Source organism: Rhopilema esculentum, chromosome 14 (assembly GCF_057945365.1).
Source record: "Rhopilema esculentum isolate cy_ngs chromosome 14, ASM5794536v1, whole genome shotgun sequence".
Lineage (NCBI taxonomy): Eukaryota > Metazoa > Cnidaria > Scyphozoa > Rhizostomeae > Rhizostomatidae > Rhopilema > Rhopilema esculentum.
In genome coordinates this window covers 1,585,836-1,604,760 of record NC_142828.1, presented here as the reverse complement: position 1 = coordinate 1,604,760, position 18,925 = coordinate 1,585,836, and the positions used below count along the sequence as shown (strand labels likewise).

Genomic DNA, 18,925 nt, shown 5'->3' with positions numbered 1-18,925 from the left:
AGTGGAATAAACAATAAGATTAAGTTATTTCTATCTTTCAGCTCCTTTCCCCTGGCCATATCGGATTGTCGAGCCGAAGCGGCGTCGAACCTCGTACACAAGACGACAGTTACTTGAAATGGACAAAGAATTCAAAGCGAACAGATACATTACACGTGAGAGGCGTATTGAACTTTCTATGGCGTTAGGCCTGACGGAGAGACAAATAAAAACATGGTTCCAGAACAGACGAATGAAGCAGAAGAAAGATTTAGGTGCTGTAGACAGAGAAGAATCTCCAAAAAGAACTGCAGATGATTTTCAATGATTGTAGTTTTGACCTAAGTAAATCTTTCAACAATAATTCTCAATAACTTTTCGATTATCACCAATGTAAATATATATAAATAGCCAACATTAAATTAATTTTAGCTTAATTGCAAAATATTCATGTTATCTCATTATAGTGTTGTCAAAATAACGAAAAGAGGAGCGTTGCTCTAAAAACGGGCAAAGCGAAATTATGTTAATTGAAACATTCTAAAATCGTGACAAGACTGAGCGGTAAACGAAACGCCTGAAGTTTGTCCCCAGTCTCGTGAATATTATAAGGCCCTTACTCATTAAAATCATTTGGAAACTTCTCCATTGCAAGGTACTTTTAACGTAATAAGAATCTAATCATTCTGTGAATCTTCCTTCTATAGCAAGTATGAAAATATTACATAGTCACAAAATGATTAACTTCGTTCTATAACTTTCCACAATATACACCTGTGCTTCTTCTTCATGTGAAGAAACCAGGCTAGAAACAAAGAATCTGAAAAGTTTTTTGGTATTCTCGAAGCAGGTAGCAAGGTTTCCAAATTCCTATTCGAGGTTTCTCATCCAAAAAATGACTGATTGCTTAAGATTCGTTAGATATTTGAAGTCTTCAATGAATTTGGACTTTTATTGTCATTTTCTGCGATCTTTCAATCTTGTCAATAAAGAAACAGGTAAAGTGCACCAGCAACGATCTGTTTGCGTGCAAGTGGTTTCTAGTTGAGTGAAGCTTTTCAATCTCGGTATTCAGGTAATGAAGGTTATCTAGTTCCCAGGCCCTTTTAGTTTAACATCGTAGGCAATGACGGAAGGTAGCATGCAGTTGGAGATAATTAGCATCTGATTTTTAAAAAAGAAAAGTTAAATAGGTAAAAGGCCATTATACTTGAAAGATGAGCTTGGGATTGTATCGCGTATGAGTGTATGGATTGATCGATACTAATTCAAATTATCAAATATAAATAAAAATGGACGGCACGAAGCGAGAGGATGAGCCTCAACATACTATTACATATCAAGAACATGTATTGGAAAATAGCGATGGTAAAAATATTGAAGATAGACATGAAACAAAACTAATGAGAACTGCAAATGAAAATGAAAAATTACAAGATATCAGTAGGGAAAACCGAACTGAAAGTGATGATTTCTCGGGAAGCAGAGCAGACTCGCAGGAAGATAGTTCCGATACAATATTTAGTGTTCCGAAAAGATATGTTCTTGCGATTATGATGTTCTGTGGATTTATGAACATGTATGCAATTCGTGTGAACCTTAATGTAGCCATTGGGGCCATGGTAAAGCCACATCCTGTCGTGAAAAATGGAAAACATTTTATACAGGTAGGTTAATTTTTGGCCTAAATGTTTGAGTTATATTTGCTACGTAAATAAAACAAGTTTGCGTCTCCTATGCATATCTTTGAAGGAAAATAAGTTGATGATGAGAATAAACGAATTAAAAGAAACATGGGAAAGCAAAAGTGGTTGCATTGATAGCAATTATGAAAATTGTATGAATCTTTGATGATGATAACATTTAATCTAGATATATAATGAAGGTAAAGATGCTATTAATAATAAGAAACTAAATGCAATAAGCCGTCAAGACATTTTTAATATAGGCAGAATCTATACTCTGTTCGCATTTCAGATGTATTTCAATCGAATGCGTTGAATTTGCAAATGAGTTGAAATATTGAATATTAGATAAATCACGATTTAATGTTTCAAATTTAAAGGTTGCATTATAAATGGTAAAATATACACATTTCAATGAAAAATACAAATGACAATATAGAAATTGTATGTCAAATTCAGATGAAATTGTATGTGAAACCAAACCAAGGGGAACTTTCTAATTCGCTTCCTATACGCTAATAATCAAAGCTAACAGCCGACAACAATAAATTCTGAATCTAGCCACCAGCATTCTTCTGATCGTGGAGCGATCATTTGTTTATAAGTCTCACTGAAGCAAGGATACTTAGACTAAAGCATAATCGACGCCTTGCTAATGATAAATCAAAGATGCCAAACAGATGGGTTTAAATCTAACGACGATAAACGCTCGCCAGCTATCGCTCAGTATATTCGAAGCTAGGAAGAAGTTCGACGGGTGAAGTCCAGCAAGTGAAACTTGATAACCAAAATGATCGCATTCATCAAGAGAATTATGAAAAAAAGGCGCGTCTTTTGCAAACCTGGTCATTATTTTTGCATTGAACAAGATGAAATTAAAACAGCCAGGATGAATTTGGCAACAATTAGATTTTTCGCACCTTGAAAAGTCTTTCATATTTTTTAGGAGCCAGATTTCAATTGGAATTCAAAATTGCAAGGTTCGTTACTGAATTTTTTTTAACTTTGATATTGGAATTGTCTATCAAGTCAACGAGCTTCAATAAAGTGGTTTTGCATAGTTATTTGTAATCACCTTTGAAAGTCTTGCTGTGTATCATTTATCAGTTAAAAATTTTTCAAACGCCGAATGCTAAACATTGTATGAAAAACTTAATGTCTTCTAAAACTTTGATGAACCTCAGTCCTCTAGCATCAAAACAGAGTCAATATTGATAAAACCTTTGAGGAATGAAACAAAGTTATCTTGAAAAAGAAATCCTCTAGTGCCTTATGTACATGTTGGGTTTTGCTTCCAGGAATCGTCCTCGGCTCATTTTACTATGGTTACATGTTTCTTCAAATTCCCGGAGGATACTTCGCAATGAAGATCGGTGGCACAAGAATATATGGAGTGGGTGTCCTTATAGCAGGCATACTGACATTATTTACGCCAGTAGCTGCAAGATCTAGCGTTTGGGCACTGGTTGCTTTGCGTGTAGCAGAGGGATTGGCTCTGGTGAGTTTCAATTGGCTAAAGTGCCACCATTTCTTGAAATTACACTATACTGGCGACGAGACTTGCAAGTGCTTTTAATGTATTCAAGTTGTAGAATTGACACTTCCGTGGTGCTAAATGCACGAGTGATTTAAGATCACAACATTTACTAAAACATCAGTTAGTCAGCATTTGTATTTAAACCTCTTGAAAAAGCAATAAGGTTCACCAATTGATGATTCATTGGCGAATGGTAGAGAACGAGGTACCTCAATAAAACCTTTTCATGCTTACGGATGACATTTAGGATTGGCTCATAATAGCACGTTTTTCGCTTATTTTTATCATTGAAGCATAGATTCTTTCCATTAACCCAGTCAGAAAGTCAAGATCAATGCATCGTAGACGAAATCAAACCAAATCAAACTAAATCAACCCAAATCAAAATAACCAAATCAATCAGATCTTTTCTTTGGGTCAGCTGTCGTTGTTGAGAGCCACATAAAAAAAAGCTAGTTGCTCTGACTTAAAGAGTGGATTCTTTTGAAAGTTAGGAATGGCTTCAAAACCTTGAATCATAAACTTAACTTTAATATGAGTAAATTAGAAATGTGCGTTTTTTTAGCGAGCTTTGATTTAAAAGAATGTTGCCAGTTGTTTTTTAAGTATAATAGAAGCTATTTTCATAACAAGAATTTTAAGTGAAAGAACTATTGAGAAAGAGAAACTATTTATATTTGTTTTATTGCTTACTCCAAAACATTTGACAGAGTAAGACACGACAAACTAATTGAAATAATGATAAGGACGGATCATGAGATCAGATTAATTGCTAATTTGTATTGGAAACAGAAAGCAAGTGTAAGAACCAACCAAGGGGAAAGTGAAGAAATTGAAATAAAAAGAGGCATTACACAGGGTTGCATCCTATCACCAATTCTATTCAACCTGTCCAGCGAATTCCTGATTGAAGAAGCATTAAGCAACAGGAAAGGGCTAAACCTCAATGGAGAAAATATAAACAATATTAGGTTCGCTGATGATACTGTACTAATTGCAGAAAGTAGAGAAGATCTTCAAAAAATGATTACTGAGCTCCATAAAAAATGCGAGTATAAATGCAAAGAAAACAAAAGTGCTGGTAATAGACAAGAAGGAACAAATTAAATGTGAAATTAAAGTAGAAAACAAAGAACTTGAACAAGTAAAGAATGCAAATAACTAGGAAGTTGGATAGGTGATACTGGAAAATGTGAGGGAGAAGTCAGAAGAAAAATAGGAAAGGCCAAAATGTAATTTTTGGAAATTTAAGGAATTTTTTTAGAAGAAACATCAACCTCAATTTGAAATAGGAAATGGAAGGGAAGCATGGACATACAGCAAGGTAATAAAAGAAAAACTTCATGCTTTTGAAATGTGGTGCTACAGGAGAATTCTGAAAATAAGCTGGACTGAAAGAGTAACCAGCAAAAAAGTGTTAGAAACAATTCAGAGAGTTTTAGTCAACGAAATGATAAAAAGAAAAATAAGATTTGCCGGTTACATTATGAAGGGATCATCCGGGTTCTTGGCAAGGCATGTTCTTGGAAGGTATGATTGATGAAAGAAGAGATAGGGGAAGACAAAGAAGAACATGGGGAGACGATGTCAAGGAATGGAGCGGGTGTGAGAGCATTGGGAGAGCTAAATGATATTCTGAGAATAGGGATAGTTGGAGGGTCATGGTAGGCAACCTTCTGATAGAAGATGGTACCTGATGATGATGTTTTTCAAGCGATTGCCTGGTACAGGAAAATGCTCCCTCGGGTTATTCGGATTTTGTTGATCACAACTTCATTAACAATTCATTTTAAAATCAATTTTTATTGAATTTAAAGGGTGTGATGTTGCCGTGTAATCACCAGATATGGAGCTACTGGGCACCGCGGTCCGAGAGGACAATTCTTGTGACGATCGCTCTGGCAGGTAAGCTCAATATACGTTGGTATAAAATACTGAAATTCACGTCACGTGGTTACGCTTTTTAAAAACAAAACAATATGGCTGCTATATTGGAGGTAGGTTTCATGCTCAGGATTTTAAATGATTGCGATTGTGGTAAATGATACACCGCCAAACAGAAGATCCTTCGATGTGATCTTGAGGGTGACACTGTAAAGCACCTACAGGCAAACAGAATATGAATGGATACCAGCCATTAGATTGGTGCAGCTGGTGCAAATTTAAGTGAAAAATTTTCCTACAAGAACGTTACACACTGTAAACAAAAAAGAAAATAAAATATTCGAAAATCCTTAATCAGACGTTATTTGCTAACTTTTTCATCTGATGCTTTTATATTTGATTATTATTTAGGTAAAATTCTTTGTAAGTCATAATAATCTAAGGAGGTGGCCTCTATAGTAATTAGAAGCATGCAAAAATGCTTTAAAGGCATAGAAGGTAAAACCAAGAAACCAATGTGTGAATAAAAGTGTAAAATCCAAAAAGGAAAAATGAGAAGAAAGGAGATAAAGAGTAGTAACCTCCACCTGTTTACAGCCTGAAACGCAGATGGGGGGAGGTGGTTTTGTGTGCCTCTTGTATGTTTTGAGCAATTAGCTTGAAAATAGGCAGAAAATGATAAAAAGCAACTCATCAGCCAGAAACCTACGAGGGACATTTCTGGGCTTGTGTTTAGTTATGTCTGAGTAAATAACAAGGTTTAAGATAGGAAGATATTTGGCTCAGAAAGAACGGCAGGCTCCAATAAATCCTGTGCTTTTTGGCTCCGGTAGTGGAACTTTCTTTAACAATAAACATTGTGCAGATAAAGCTTGAGAAAGCTTCTTTGTGTAAGAAATGTCAAATTCAGCCTATTTGTTTATCTGTTCGATTTCTAGGAATGAACGTTGGTACCATAGTAACCATGCCTCTCACTGGCCTGTTGACCAAATATGGTTTTGATGGAGGCTGGGCATCAGTTTTCTATTGCTTTGGTAAGGAAACTTCGCTGCACTATAAATCATAAAAAATAGCTGGGTTTTTGCAAAAGATGTAATTAAAAACTTATTTACTTGATGCAATAGACAGATACGCGTGTTAATATGTGATTTTTTGCTAATTTTTGTCAGTTGTTACTTCTTACTCTACGCAATTGAAATTTAATGGATGGTGATATATGCTGTGGAATTCAAAACATGATAGCCCCAAGAACATAAAAGTTTAACTAGAATACAGTATTTGCGATAACGAATAAAAACAAACATGTAAAAACGTATATGCTGTTTCAATTCGAACATAGTAAAATTGAAGTCTGAACCAGATCATAATAAATATATGACAGATGGATCTGATAGCAACAAAAAAATCTGAAAACGACTTATGAAGCGAGTTGATGATGCATTTGTTTCATTTAAAATTGTAGGCGCTGCAGGGATAGTTTGGTGGGTTCTTTGGGCGTTTTTGATACACGACACCCCAGCACAACACCCCAGTATATCAAAGGCCGAGAGAAACTATATTGAGCGCAATGTTGATGTGCACAAGGTAAGTTCCTTTGTATTACAGCATAGAATTGTTGATTCTTGTTTTTAAAAAGCACGGGAATACCTGCAAATAATTTCCGCACAAAAGTACCTTTACTTTGAAACTTTGAAATTGCAATTTAAAGCTCTGTCCACACTATGCAGTCTAGTCCAGACTCGGTCCAGGTTAACTGTAACCGTGGCCTGGCCCGCGCTAGTGTGGACATGGAAAATCTGAGCTCGGCCCAGGTTAGGTTGGCCCAGGTAAGGTTGGTCCAGGTAAAGTTGGTCCAGACCAAGGCCTTGCCTAGGCCACGCCCAGGCTATTCAGTGGGAACAGAAACTTGGACCAGATCTTGATTTTGATTCTCTAGAGCCCATGCAGGAAACATTGAAATTGTGCGCCGAGTATTTTTTCAAATAAAGTAAAGTTTCGTTTGTTTTTGAAGAAAATTGCAACTTTTGAGAAAGACTAGCCGATTTCCTTTATTACGCCTGTGCGAAAATAGGAGACGATGGTTCTGCCCAAGGTTTACGTTCATACTGTCGAATTTGCTTTTTTAAACTGGATCTCGGCCTGGGCTTATTTACCATGGGCCTATTTAGACGGGGCCGAGGCTGGGCTAGCTTTCTTAGCGTGAACAGGGCTGGAACAAGACATCTCCAAACTAAGGAAACCTCAAGAAACCTCTAAGCCTCCAAGAAAAGGAGAAAGTCCTGTTGTAGTTATGTGCTTGATGTTTTCTGTACCTTCCTTGTTAGGCATTCACACAGCAAACTCGTTTTAGTCATTACTGAACCACATCAAATGTTTTGTTTTTCAGGCGGTGAAAATTCAGTGGAAAGCGATGTTGACTTCTGGACCAGTATGGGGTGTTATATTAGGCAACATTGCAAATGACTGGGGACTTTATACAATTCTCATCTGTTTGCCTCTGTTCCTTATGGATATTATGCATTTCGACGTACAAGCTGTAAGCATGTTTCCTTATACTTTGATCCCATTAGCTAAGACACGTTTTTGACGTTACGCATGGATCAGTACCCAGGCCAATGCTTGCCACATGCGCCAATTACATCTCTATGTATAAAAAAGCCGGAGGAATTCGTAGGTACAGAGAAGGGGGGTTGTTGTGCAGTAATAGTTTCTATTCCTCGTAAAAATAAATATTTCTATGCAAGTTTATGTGAAACATGACTTAGAAACTCGTATGGCTCTGTTGAATTACTTCATCAAGTTAGACTTAGTTATCACCTTGCTTCACTTCAAAATGACGGGATAAAATGGGTATTGTATATATTCTCCTGAATAATTGACTTAATTCAGGGAGGACGGCAGGGGGGAAGTAGTAGTAATTAGGAAATGAAACAAATATGTACAAACAGAACTCCGTGGTGTTCAAGGTGATTTCAGCAGGTTGTTTTCTGCAGTGCACTACCTTTTCTCTTGACTTCCCGAACAAAAGGGATTGCTGGGGAACCCACAGCCTAGGAATTCTATTCTCCCCAAATGGGCGAGCATGAAGTCGAGTTTGGTTACAGTAAACATGAGTTTTGGTTGGATGGGAAAGGACAGTACCAATGTTGCAAAGGATCCACATCAGTTAAATTGTCTTTTTCTCAAGAAATCAAGTTTTAAGCTTCTCGTGAATTGATACGATTGAAAACCCTCGAGGCTGATTTATTTTTCAGATGGGGTTCATTGCCTCGCTGCCTTTTCTGCTGAAAGCCATAGTTGGCCCTGTAGGAGGGGTGCTGGCAGACATCTTGAGAAATGGCTACATGAGCACGGCGAATGTCAGAAGAGTGTTCTATGTTATTGGTGAGTGTGGAAGAATATATTTCTGTTAATTAAAGTTTCGAAGAGGGACATTGAGGATATCAGGACGCTTTAGACAAGCAGGTCGGGGTACTAACTTCAAATGAATTGTATTTCAGGTGCCATGTGTGCAGCAACGATGATCGTTATTTCTGGGTACACGACGTCAGCAATGATGGCCGTTGCGAGTATGTGCGTAGGGGTTGCTCTTTCTGGCCTAATGCACTCAGGTTATGAAGTGAATGTCCTTGACATTGCCCCCGGCGTATCAGGCATCGTAATGGGCATCAGCAATACAGCAGGAACAATCACGGGGTTCCTCAGTCCTTTGCTGGTAGGCGTGATGACAGAAGACAAGGTAAACACATAAAAACTCAGTTTATGTTTTTACCTCAAGTTGTCGTAAAATGTTTTTCGAAAATTGTCAATGAACTTTGCTAATTAAAGGAATGGTTTTACATACCGTCATGGGACCATTCTTACTGCCCTAGGGCAAAAATGAAACTTGAATATTTTGTTACCAGTCGTGAATGAAGAGTCATTGTCTTTTGTTTGCTTCTAGAAACGAGAACAGTGGCAAATGGTGTTTTGGATCACCTTTTTCCTGTATCTGGCCGGATCAATAATGTTTTGCATCCTGGTGTCCGGTGAGCCTCAATCCTGGGCGGTTCAGAACGATGACTCAGAAAGCTCTTTGGACGACGAAAGTTCGTAACATGTACAAAAGACTGACCACTGTTATATTTTATATTTGCTAAAGTATTTAAGCGGAAATCTAATAAAGCAGACAAATTTTGCTAATTCTAAAGCATCTTTTGGTCAGTTGTTCTGTAATCACAAGTAAGAGCTCATTGTATCATCAAGATGGTACTTGAATTGAAAAAAAGATCTTTCATTTTCTATAAAACAAAAAGAGCAAATGTCTTGTTACCAAGAATAGTAAGAATTTCTTAAAACGCATTTTGGAATGTAAAGAAAACATGCGGAACATCAAATGAGAAATACCGGGAAACTAGCTTTAAATAACTTATTATATAATGATTCTATAGAAATAGAATCAACGTTAAACGAACAATTTATTCGAGTCAATGAAAGCTCTTCCTGGCATGGATTCTTTATATCTGAAATCCGTGGTGGATATGACAGTGCTTTGAGATTATGCAACAAAGAGAAGATCTTTGAAAATGTTGTATTCAAATAATTAATAATTCTTTAGAAACATCTATAAGACTGCTTTATGAACAAAGAAACCAAACTCCCTTAACGTCTCTACTGGGTATGCGAACGTTTTACAGAGTTACAAGTCAAGATTGAAATATTAAAGACAATTCTTCAAGGAGGGTCACAACGTGGTGAACTGGGCTTGAGGGGGTTTTGCTATAAGAATGAAACATTTGACATGATCGAGGGTTTGCAGTGGAAGCATAGGACAAACACATACGATCAGATTCTGGCAAACTGCTTATTTTGGTCAGCCGTTTCTGCCGTACAATTTCCTTTACAGGCCAAAGATAGTATCACGCCTATTAGATAGTTTTCGACATTAGCGCTTTTGCACTCGCCTTATGCACAATTTAAAAAGAAAGATTGCCACGTTTCTCAGCAAAATTTTCATATCATTGATTAGCATCTTTTACCTTAGGTAGCGCTTTGTGCCAATAAAGAAAATACTACTCGCTTTATTCGCCTTCCGCTGAAAGGTGCTTAAGATTTCAGGGCTGCTTCAAAAAGATTGACGCGCAAAACAATGATGTGAAAATCGAGGAAAATTTACAAACAGGATAGCTAACAAACATCAATGCAAGAAAAGACATGGCATCTCTAATTCAACTAAAAAGTATCTACTGCACGGGACGTTTGGTATTCTAAGCTCAATATCCACAGAGCAGAAGCGCAGTTCTTCAAAGAGATACAAGAAATTTTATACATATACGACCAATTAAGAAAACAAGCCGCAAGCTACAGAACAAAGAGACAAACGATCTCTGTTTGGATCTAATTATGTTTTCATAATAAAATGAATAACTATTATTGCGCACAATGAACAATCGTGAAAAGGAACAAATTGTTCCTTGAGCCATATGCTCTGTGAGAGAATGGTCATCGTTCTCTATTGATGGTTTATGGGTCAATGTTTTGATGATGACTGTAATGGTATTTGACGATGGAAAGGGCAAACTGTGAAGAGAATGGCTGGATCCCATGACGAATGATGTGTCACTAAAGCGGTTTGGAAAGAAAACGATATGAAATGAAATAGAGACCTAAAATGAGGATTTGACTATTAAAAGTTAAGCATGTATATATGAGTTTCATGTTATGATAAATTGACAATGAAACATGGAGGTTTTAATAACAATGAATGGATGATGATTGCGAATGATTGTTTCTTGAAAGATCTGCTGACAATGTCGGCTTCATAATCAGAGTTCTGACCAGTTTGACTAAGCAACTAAAAGTCTAGTTGATCTTTGCGAAGGGTTAAAGATAAAGAAAATCATGGTTTTCTACTAGGCAAGGGTAATACAGTCGGACATTTGCCAGCATCGTCCGTCAGGCCCTCTAATGTTATGCATACTCCCTCAATACTAACTAACGGGACTCCTTAGAGGATTGCAACGGCGAATTCGGGCAAGATCGTGTTCTTCGCATGCTAGTTCGTAGAACATTGCAATCACTCTTTACTCCAATAAGAAAATCGTCCCTTACTGTCAAAGGAGACTGCACACTGACGTCATAAATATCTGAATTCAAATCTAAACTCGTGCAATCAGAAGAACTCACGTTGTAGCCATTATTGTTATTGGAATTACAACTCCCGAGATCAATCAAGGTTTCGCTGAAACGATGATCCTTATCCTGAAACTCGTGCAGTTGTTCACAGTACGGGTCCCAACAAGTATCCTCCAAGTCGTTACTAGCCTCTACTTCATCCTCAGCATTTCTATGAACGGACTCCTTTTCATCAATTGCCTTCTCAGCGCCCGTGCTGAGGGGGGATGATTCTGATGAAAGCTTGTCTTTTTGAGCAGAATCTGAAAGGAATTTATTCAAGATTTGCTAGATATGAACGACAGAAGTAACAGATAATGTACACATGAAAGTGCAGCTATGAATCATATTCTAGCAATGATGATAATTTTTTCACAGTTAGCAATGCAAGGAGCATTCATGATTGCCTAACGAAGAAAAAATTGTTACACTCTCTAAATACGTTTGTACTGTAATGAGGTTTAACAACGTTGAGTAATGACTCTATTCAAACAGAAACAGTAGAATGATGCTGCGTAATGAAAAAGAGACACAAATATGGCCAGCGCTACCTAACATCAAATAACAAACCTTGGAACGACCAAAGGCCTGATATTTCAAGGGTCCTGAGCTTCTTTTCCAATTCTTTGACCCGCATTCCAAGCACGCTGTAAAAAGAAACACCACAGTTTCAGTATCAAAATATCACGTGTTATCAGACACATGACTTCACTTGGAGTAACGGAAAAACCTGGGGCCCTAAGGAAAAAATGAAATGGGCCTCCTATTTACGGACTGCAAGACGTCCAATCCAAGGGTGTATAGCTTGTCAAACACAATAGAAAGCAAGGGGGGAGTTATTTGCTTAAGTTGCTTTTTAGGTTTTTGGAAATAAGGTGTTGTAACATGGATACAAATATAATTTTGAGGCTTTTTTTGATCGGGGGTCCTTAGTTAGAAATAAGGTGCCCTAAACGGCGTTAGGCCACTGTACCTGACTTCACTTGGCGTGCACATTTAGGGCCAGTGCTACCGTCCACCGTAAGGAGGTATCCCTTTGCTAGAGGTAATCTGACTGCAGGGAAGGAAGACTCAGGGGAAAATGCTTGGCTATCGTCCGCTATCGCAAGTTGTCCGCGAATAGAGGACCTCCTGAATACGGACACTTTATATCCCTTACGGACCATATAAAGAAACTAAATGGAGCCTTTAGTAATTATTTGCTACACTTAAAATATATTAAATTTCTTTCTATTCTCCTAAAAAAGCCCGAATTGATGGTGACTCTAAATCACAGGACACAAATCCGCTTACCGATTGGTCTTTTTTTGAATCTTGAGAGCAGTGTCCTTGTCAGCCAGTGACTCTGTGAGAGAGGTTGTCAGTCGCTGCAGCTCGTTCACAGTTTCTTGCCTCGATTCCTTTGCAGGAGACCCATGACTCCCAAATGCTGCGAACACAAAAGAGTTCATATAAGTTTCAAGGCAGGTTCGAGATGTGGGACCCATTATCCAATACGTTCTGGCTGTCCTCGTCTCGAAAACAGGGGAAAATGTAAGGGTAACATACAATACAAAAAGCTGTGTGGAGTATGGCAAAACAACCAACTCCCCTCTTCATACTGCTTACATAGCACAATAATTTCGACAACATATGTGATGTAATTTTTTTAACTATGTAGAATAATTATAAAGAGCTTGCCTCTTTCCCTGAAAGACAAGGGGACATCCAAATATGCCATCAGCCTGCTAGCCTTATTAAATCTCCTATCAATTGCTTCTTTGTACCTTGTCACCGATGCAACCATCATGGCCTTTTCTGCTTTATACTGTTTTGAAACCTCTTTTAGATATCTGCAGCAAAACAAACACATCAGTCCAAGTCTAAAGCAATGCATACGAGGGGTCGATACACAGGGGACGGTGGAGAGGGGTTTGTAGAGAGGGGTGAGAAGAGAGGAGAAGGTAGACAGGCGTTGGGAGTGACGGGATGAAAGAGAGATGTCAGAAGCAGTGGCGTCGCGTGACCATTCTCGCTTGATTACACCCCCCACACAACCCCACCTCCCCCACCGCAAGCTACGCCCCTGGTCAGAAGAGAAGGGTCGGTATGCTAGAGATTGACCAAATTAGTTCTCCAGATACAAACCGGCTGCACCAATTTTGCTCATGTTCTTAGGTGTTTTCCTGAACTACGCGGTTCAAAATTATCCTGGAACAATATAGCGATGACAGTATACTTTAACAGGATGGTGCGTTAGGTTAAACAGACAGTATCTGATATACATCTAGTTGTTTGTGCAAATTTGGGTGAATGTTTCCTAGAAGACGTGACATCTAATAAGTTAAACGCAACTTCTGTACAATTTACGTAGTTTAGGTATCTTAAATGGCCTTGTAGTTTGAAAATAAGAATAAAAAAGTTCAATTCGGGTGATTACAACAGAAGGCAAAAGTAAAAAAGTAAGAACTTACTTGTTTTCTAATACAAGGGCATCGATATCAACAATACGGCGGTCATCGTTGTGAAGCGCATAGTTAAGCTGTGTATTCAGGCGAAGGGTTTTCTCTTTGAAGTGGTCACGCTGGGATGAAATGGTTAAAAATATTACTAAAACTATAACACAAAACAACCAATGCGCTGTCAATTTTTACAGTGGATAAGAAAGATAAGACTTATGCTGCAAACTAAATAATGAAAAATAAAAGGTGATAGGGTGTGATGAAGACTATTGTTTTATTGGATTATTGAAGAGTGGTTGATCCTATAGACATAGCTGTACAGGACTTGGTGTATAGAAAAATATGGCACTACGTTGGAACTTTAAGCCTCACCTTCAATGAAACGATCAGGCAACTCCTATGTGAAAAACTGTTCTATAAACCAAAGCAAGCAAGGAAATATACATAATCAAACTTGAGAAACACCTGGACCTTCCTCCGGATGAAATTTTGTCCAATTTCTTTCCACAAATTTTTTTTGTCTTTAGGATAAAAGTTTCGTAGCATTGTAGCATTGCCTATGGTTTGGTGATTAAACTATTCATATGCCCTTTTCCAGTTAAACTCGGCCTTCCACAAAACAACTGCATTGTTTGATGACTTTCCTCCTTCTCGCAGCTAGGAAACTGCAATGATTTCTGGACCCTGCATAGAGCTACATTTGTAAAGCCGAACTGACTCTAAGCCACATAAATTTTACAACAAATCGAGCAACAATTAAGTTGATTTTGCTGTCTTTAGATTTAATATTCCTGCTAGTCACTCAATCAACTGAAAAACTTACCTCTTGTTCTATCTCACTTTTTTCTTCCTTTAAATTTTCAATATCATTTTTGAGCTCCTCAATCTAAAATTTTGATTTTCAGCATCAGTTACAAAAGTGTTGGGATAATTCAAAAACAAATTTGGAATTAAGAGCAGTGTCCTGGTGTTATTTAATTATCAATGCAAATATTATATTATATATCATATCCACTATCAGCCTATATCATTAGCAAATCTAACCCAAACTATGCACAAACCATCCTTTGTATGCAATTCCTTGCTCTATTTCCTAGCATTATGTCTTAGGACCATTTTTTACCACATGCGGACAAAATAGGGTGATGGCTGCCTTAGGGCACTGATGAAAATTATTAGCTACGGTCTTCCTGCAGGATATATTTGGCTGCCTAAAACTGCAGCTAATTATTACAAATTATGCTCAGACCAGCCTCGTTGTATCTTCATGAGTTTGGTCTGCCAAAAAGATTTTTAAGAGGCAAATACTGAGAAAAGCATTTAAGATCATTAATTCAAATCCAGGGAGTAAAAAAGGTTCCATAAATTGCTATTTGCCATGGAAAGAGGAAGCAAAAAGAAAAAAAGCGATAATTACCAACTATGGTTCATATTCAATAAGATTGTCAGATCACCTACTTTATTTTGTGTTTCCTCCAACTGTTCCACTAATCTAATTTTTCCATTCATTTCAGAAGTGGATTCCTTTTTTCTGCTTTCATGTTGATGTAAAGTTTCTTTCAGTAACTGATTATCTTGCTGTGCCTCAGCATAAAGTTGCTTCACACTGCTCAAATCATTACGCAGAGCCTGGTTTTCTTTCCGTATATGTTGAATCAGTTGTGTGAGAGTCTGGAATGGTAGGTAAATAAAAAAATTTATCATACGTACAAGTCGAAGTTTGTCATTAGGGAAATATGCAATCTGACTGTGCAGAGAGTCACCAGACTAATCATTTTTTACTGATGTTGAGCCATTACAACCTATTACATAATTAAGATACAAATAGAGAAGAGCAGAGTATAACAAAATGAGTATTGCAAATAAAGAAAAGAGTGTAGAGAAGAGCGCAGTGTAGAGTGAAGTAAAGGAAAGTAGAGTAGAGAAAGGTAGTGTTGAATAGTGCAGCTAGGTCATCACATAGGGGGACATTAGGAGTATGATGTCCCCTCAAAAAATTCTGTTGCAAAAACAAGGAGTGTTTGCCCTCTAGAACTCTAGAAGGTGCTTAATTGGCAAATATTCAAACCAGTCAGCAAGTGAAGAATGGCTCAACCCAATTGTCGGCAGAGAAAAGGATATGGTAGTAGAATATGGTAGAGCAAAGAAGAGAAGTCACTCTTGAAGCAGTGTAGTCCTAATTTTACCCCTGTTCATCCTCCAGGGTAATTGACAAGGATTGCAGAAAATCACTTGTGGTAGACAAATCTATCTTTGGCTAGTTCAAACTGTAAATAATGACTTTCGTTGATGTATATATAGACTTAAACATGGATTGATAATTTTGTTTGATATTTTTATCTGGTTGCATCAATAAGTAATATAGTTTAGTCTTCACCTTTATCTTTTTATCTGCATTTTCTTCATATGAAAACAAAGATCCATTCTTCAAACTGCCTCTCCAATGGTCACCGACAAGTTCTTTCAGCTCATCTAGCTCTTGTTGCTATAACAAAGTGTACAATTTAAGAAAGCCTCTCAAAGTGACATTGATCATTGACTATCAGTTTAATCAAGTCAATCAAACCACTGGTAACATGAATGATTCTTTAACTCCAGACTTCATATTTACAATATTGAATAGATTGTCTAAGCGATTTTTCAAGAAAGGTGTTATTCAGTGTTGTAAAAGACATTTTGAAAAGTTGGGTTTGTTATGAACTATTTGGCTGATAACATAGAAGCACCAGATAAAAGAAATAGGGATGGTCAACATCAGATGTTTTAGTAAACAAAGTTAAGGAGTGGGTAATAAGACAGCATCTAAAAATACCAACATACTATATCTACAGCAACAAATATATTTCAACATCTGCTTTAAATATATTCCTGGGTTGCCTTGAATTTTATCAAATATAAAACAGGTTAATTTTATCAATTAGGTATATTTGATTTCAGTTCAGTTCAGGCAGTGCATATCTATTCATCATCTATTCATTTTGCTGCATAAGTAGTTGCAGAAGCAATGCAAAACACGGACATTTCATCCCTGCAATGAACTTTTTTCATTTTCCTCATTTGTTCAAAGTGACAATGCCTTTCCAACTTTATACAAATATATCATGATGATTATCTTCTGCTTACCTATCATGCATTATGGTGGAGTTTATGTTATCTAACACAATTGACTCAAAATTTACTTTATAACTTGGTGAAAATTTGAATATTAGGAGATTGTTTTAAAAATTTGCAGCCTTTTCTCTGAACAATTGAAATGAAACAATCCTTGAAGTCTCAGATAATTTATTCATAAATATCTAGTGTTAGGGTAAATTCAATGTTCATAGGTAAATTTTCATGGACCTCTTTACTAAAATAGCTAAGTATCTAGTTGGCGCTTAGTGTATTTCACAAAAGCTGCTTACAATATACAAACATTCATCTATGAAGCATATGATTCTTACCTAAAGTTTGTAAGAAACAAAATATGAAACAGGAAAAACAGAAGTATGTAATACTCACAAGCTGGCACACTTTGTTTTTATAAATATCTCTTTCTATTTGACAATTTTCCAAGTCTTTCATCAGAATCTTTATGCCTTCCTTTTTACTTTCAAGTTTTTTTCTGCATATATTGTACTGAATGAAAAGATATAAGTAAAACTTTTACCAGTAACTTGCCTGTAGACATTGGTTGATTCTCACCAAAATAGTTATATGTTATATATAAACTTGATTTTGTTTTGACACAAGGAACAGAGGCATTCCTAGCACCTAACCTGCCTTCAATTTATTTCTTTTTCATTTTTTGTATCCTCATTCCTGGTCGATCCTTATATAGCTTATGGTAGCTTGGTACTGCAAGTATTTAGCTTGTTGTTGGGGCACTTGGAGAATCTGCAGGTCTGTCATAACTGAGTTCAAAATTAAGACTTTTTAGGCTTCAGGAATGGGGAATATTTTTTGCAGAAATAGCAGGGCAGTATTAGTAATATCAAAAAGTTGTTTAACTCAGTGCATTTATTATTTTTTATAAAGCTATGGATGCGCAAGTGCCATACCTACCATTCTGATCAGGCATTTAGCATGCAGCACATAGCAATTTTAAAGAAACAAGTCATGATAATACAAACTATATTGTTCAGGTTGAAAGACATGACGTTTGACTTTGGGTATGCATTGCTGCGACTAACAGCACATTATCATTTGCGACCTGCGAGGGAAGGCATTTAGCATGCGCATGGCACATAAGGCCTGTACATGACAGTATGATAAACATGACTTGACTGATATTGTAGATCAGCTGAGAGCAGAAGAAATCCAGGGTAGCTGAAAGCATATGCAAGTTTTATATGCAATATTTACTTTTGCTATTGCTTTTAAGAACATTTTTTGCGCGAGCTGAGAGCAATACAATAGCGATACAAGCAAGACTTGGATTCAAACAAGTCTTGCTTTAAGCCTGTATCTAATGCCTGTCTTCAGTCTCAAATAGGAAAAAATATGTCTAGTATCAAACTGTCAATAACATTTGACAGGAGGGGGAAAATAAACATTGATGGATTCGCACCTCATTCTTGAGCATTGACCAATCCCTGTCATTCCTCTGCATCGTCATTGTGCTGCTTGCCACTAAACTGTGGCGCCAGTTGGAAAGAGCATTTGAATATGTCCGTTTTGAAGTATGAAGCGACTTTTGGGGATCAAAATGCTGGAAGTGAGCAATAAACTCGCAGGTGGCGGTGCTACGTGTAACAGCAAAAAACGGAAAACATTTCTGTCATCAACAACAACAACAATGCTGACATAACTTGCCATTATAGAAGGGCCTCGATATGGTGGGGGCAGAATAATCATCATCGCACAAGTTATTATTATAATTATTAAGATAAGTTATTACAATTATTCTTATTCCTGTAGAATAATGGACTGGTTATCAGGCTACAAAGGAACAAGAACTGAAACTTGAACTTCTTTTTTAAATGTCACTTGTTTATTAAAGTAATACTTTCTTTTCATCTATCATTTTAAGATTTCTTGCTTTATAAACTAAATCTACTGACAGCAACAGTTTATAAGAAAAGCTGAGAGCACATAGAGTACACTCTAGGTAGAGATGTGAGAAGACGCTGATTTACAAAAAAAATTTGATACTAAAACAGCCTGGCTGGAAGAAAATTAGAGTGTAAAAGAAAAGGAAGAGATGTTAGGACCAAATTAGCACATAATTGCCCTTAAAAATGAGACATAAATTTCAGTATCGATTT

At 36.9% G+C, this 18,925-nt stretch overlaps 2 protein-coding genes across 4 annotated transcripts; one reads left to right on the top strand and one right to left on the bottom strand.

Annotated features, from left to right (window-relative positions):
- The first annotated feature begins 1,065 nt into the window (after positions 1-1,065).
- On the top strand, positions 1,066-9,267 carry LOC135695912 (vesicular glutamate transporter 1). Its single transcript, XM_065215130.2, has 10 exons — positions 1,066-1,646; positions 2,611-2,644; positions 2,963-3,162; positions 5,019-5,106; positions 6,024-6,119; positions 6,548-6,669; positions 7,472-7,621; positions 8,340-8,469; positions 8,586-8,824; positions 9,029-9,267. The coding sequence occupies exons 1-10, from the start codon at positions 1,272-1,274 to the stop codon at positions 9,179-9,181; spliced, it is 1,587 nt and encodes a 528-aa protein (XP_065071202.2). The 5' UTR covers positions 1,066-1,271; the 3' UTR covers positions 9,182-9,267.
- Positions 4,794-18,464, bottom strand: LOC135695913 (coiled-coil domain-containing protein 149). 3 transcript variants are annotated; one of them, XM_065215132.2, is made up of 11 exons: positions 18,229-18,464; positions 17,181-17,297; positions 16,057-16,164; positions 15,138-15,350; positions 14,503-14,565; positions 13,692-13,801; positions 12,919-13,070; positions 12,532-12,667; positions 11,809-11,885; positions 11,251-11,501; positions 4,794-9,365 (listed from the first exon to the last, which is right to left on the bottom strand). In XM_065215132.2, exons 1-11 carry the CDS (start codon positions 18,274-18,276, stop codon positions 9,315-9,317), a joined length of 1,326 nt encoding a protein of 441 aa, XP_065071204.2. In that variant the 5' UTR covers positions 18,277-18,464; the 3' UTR covers positions 4,794-9,314. The 3 variants fall into 3 exon arrangements, with proteins under 3 accessions (XP_065071204.2, XP_065071205.2, XP_065071203.2); XM_065215133.2 differs by lacking the exon at positions 4,794-9,365 and adding an exon at positions 9,650-10,686; XM_065215131.2 differs by lacking the exon at positions 4,794-9,365 and having other exon boundaries at positions 9,650-11,501.
- Positions 18,465-18,925: the final 461 nt, after the last annotated feature.

Bases quoted from the DNA above. Each gene is read 5' to 3' on its own strand.
- LOC135695912 (XM_065215130.2), top strand. From the start codon at position 1,272: ATGGACGGCACGAAGCGAGAGGATGAGCCTCAACATACTATTACATAT. The intron at 1,647-2,610 runs GTAGGTTAATTT...CATATTTTTTAG, and splicing joins ATGGAAAACATTTTATACAG to GAGCCAGATTTCAATTGGAA. The intron at 5,107-6,023 runs GTAAGCTCAATA...TTCGATTTCTAG, and splicing joins TGTGACGATCGCTCTGGCAG to GAATGAACGTTGGTACCATA.
- LOC135695913 (XM_065215131.2), bottom strand. From the start codon at position 18,276: ATGACGATGCAGAGGAATGACAGGGATTGGTCAATGCTCAAGAATGAG. The intron at 17,298-18,228 runs GTGCGAATCCAT...CTTTTCATTCAG, and splicing joins GGTCAATGCTCAAGAATGAG to TACAATATATGCAGAAAAAA. The intron at 15,351-16,056 runs GTGAAGACTAAA...CTACCATTCCAG, and splicing joins ATGCAGATAAAAAGATAAAG to ACTCTCACACAACTGATTCA.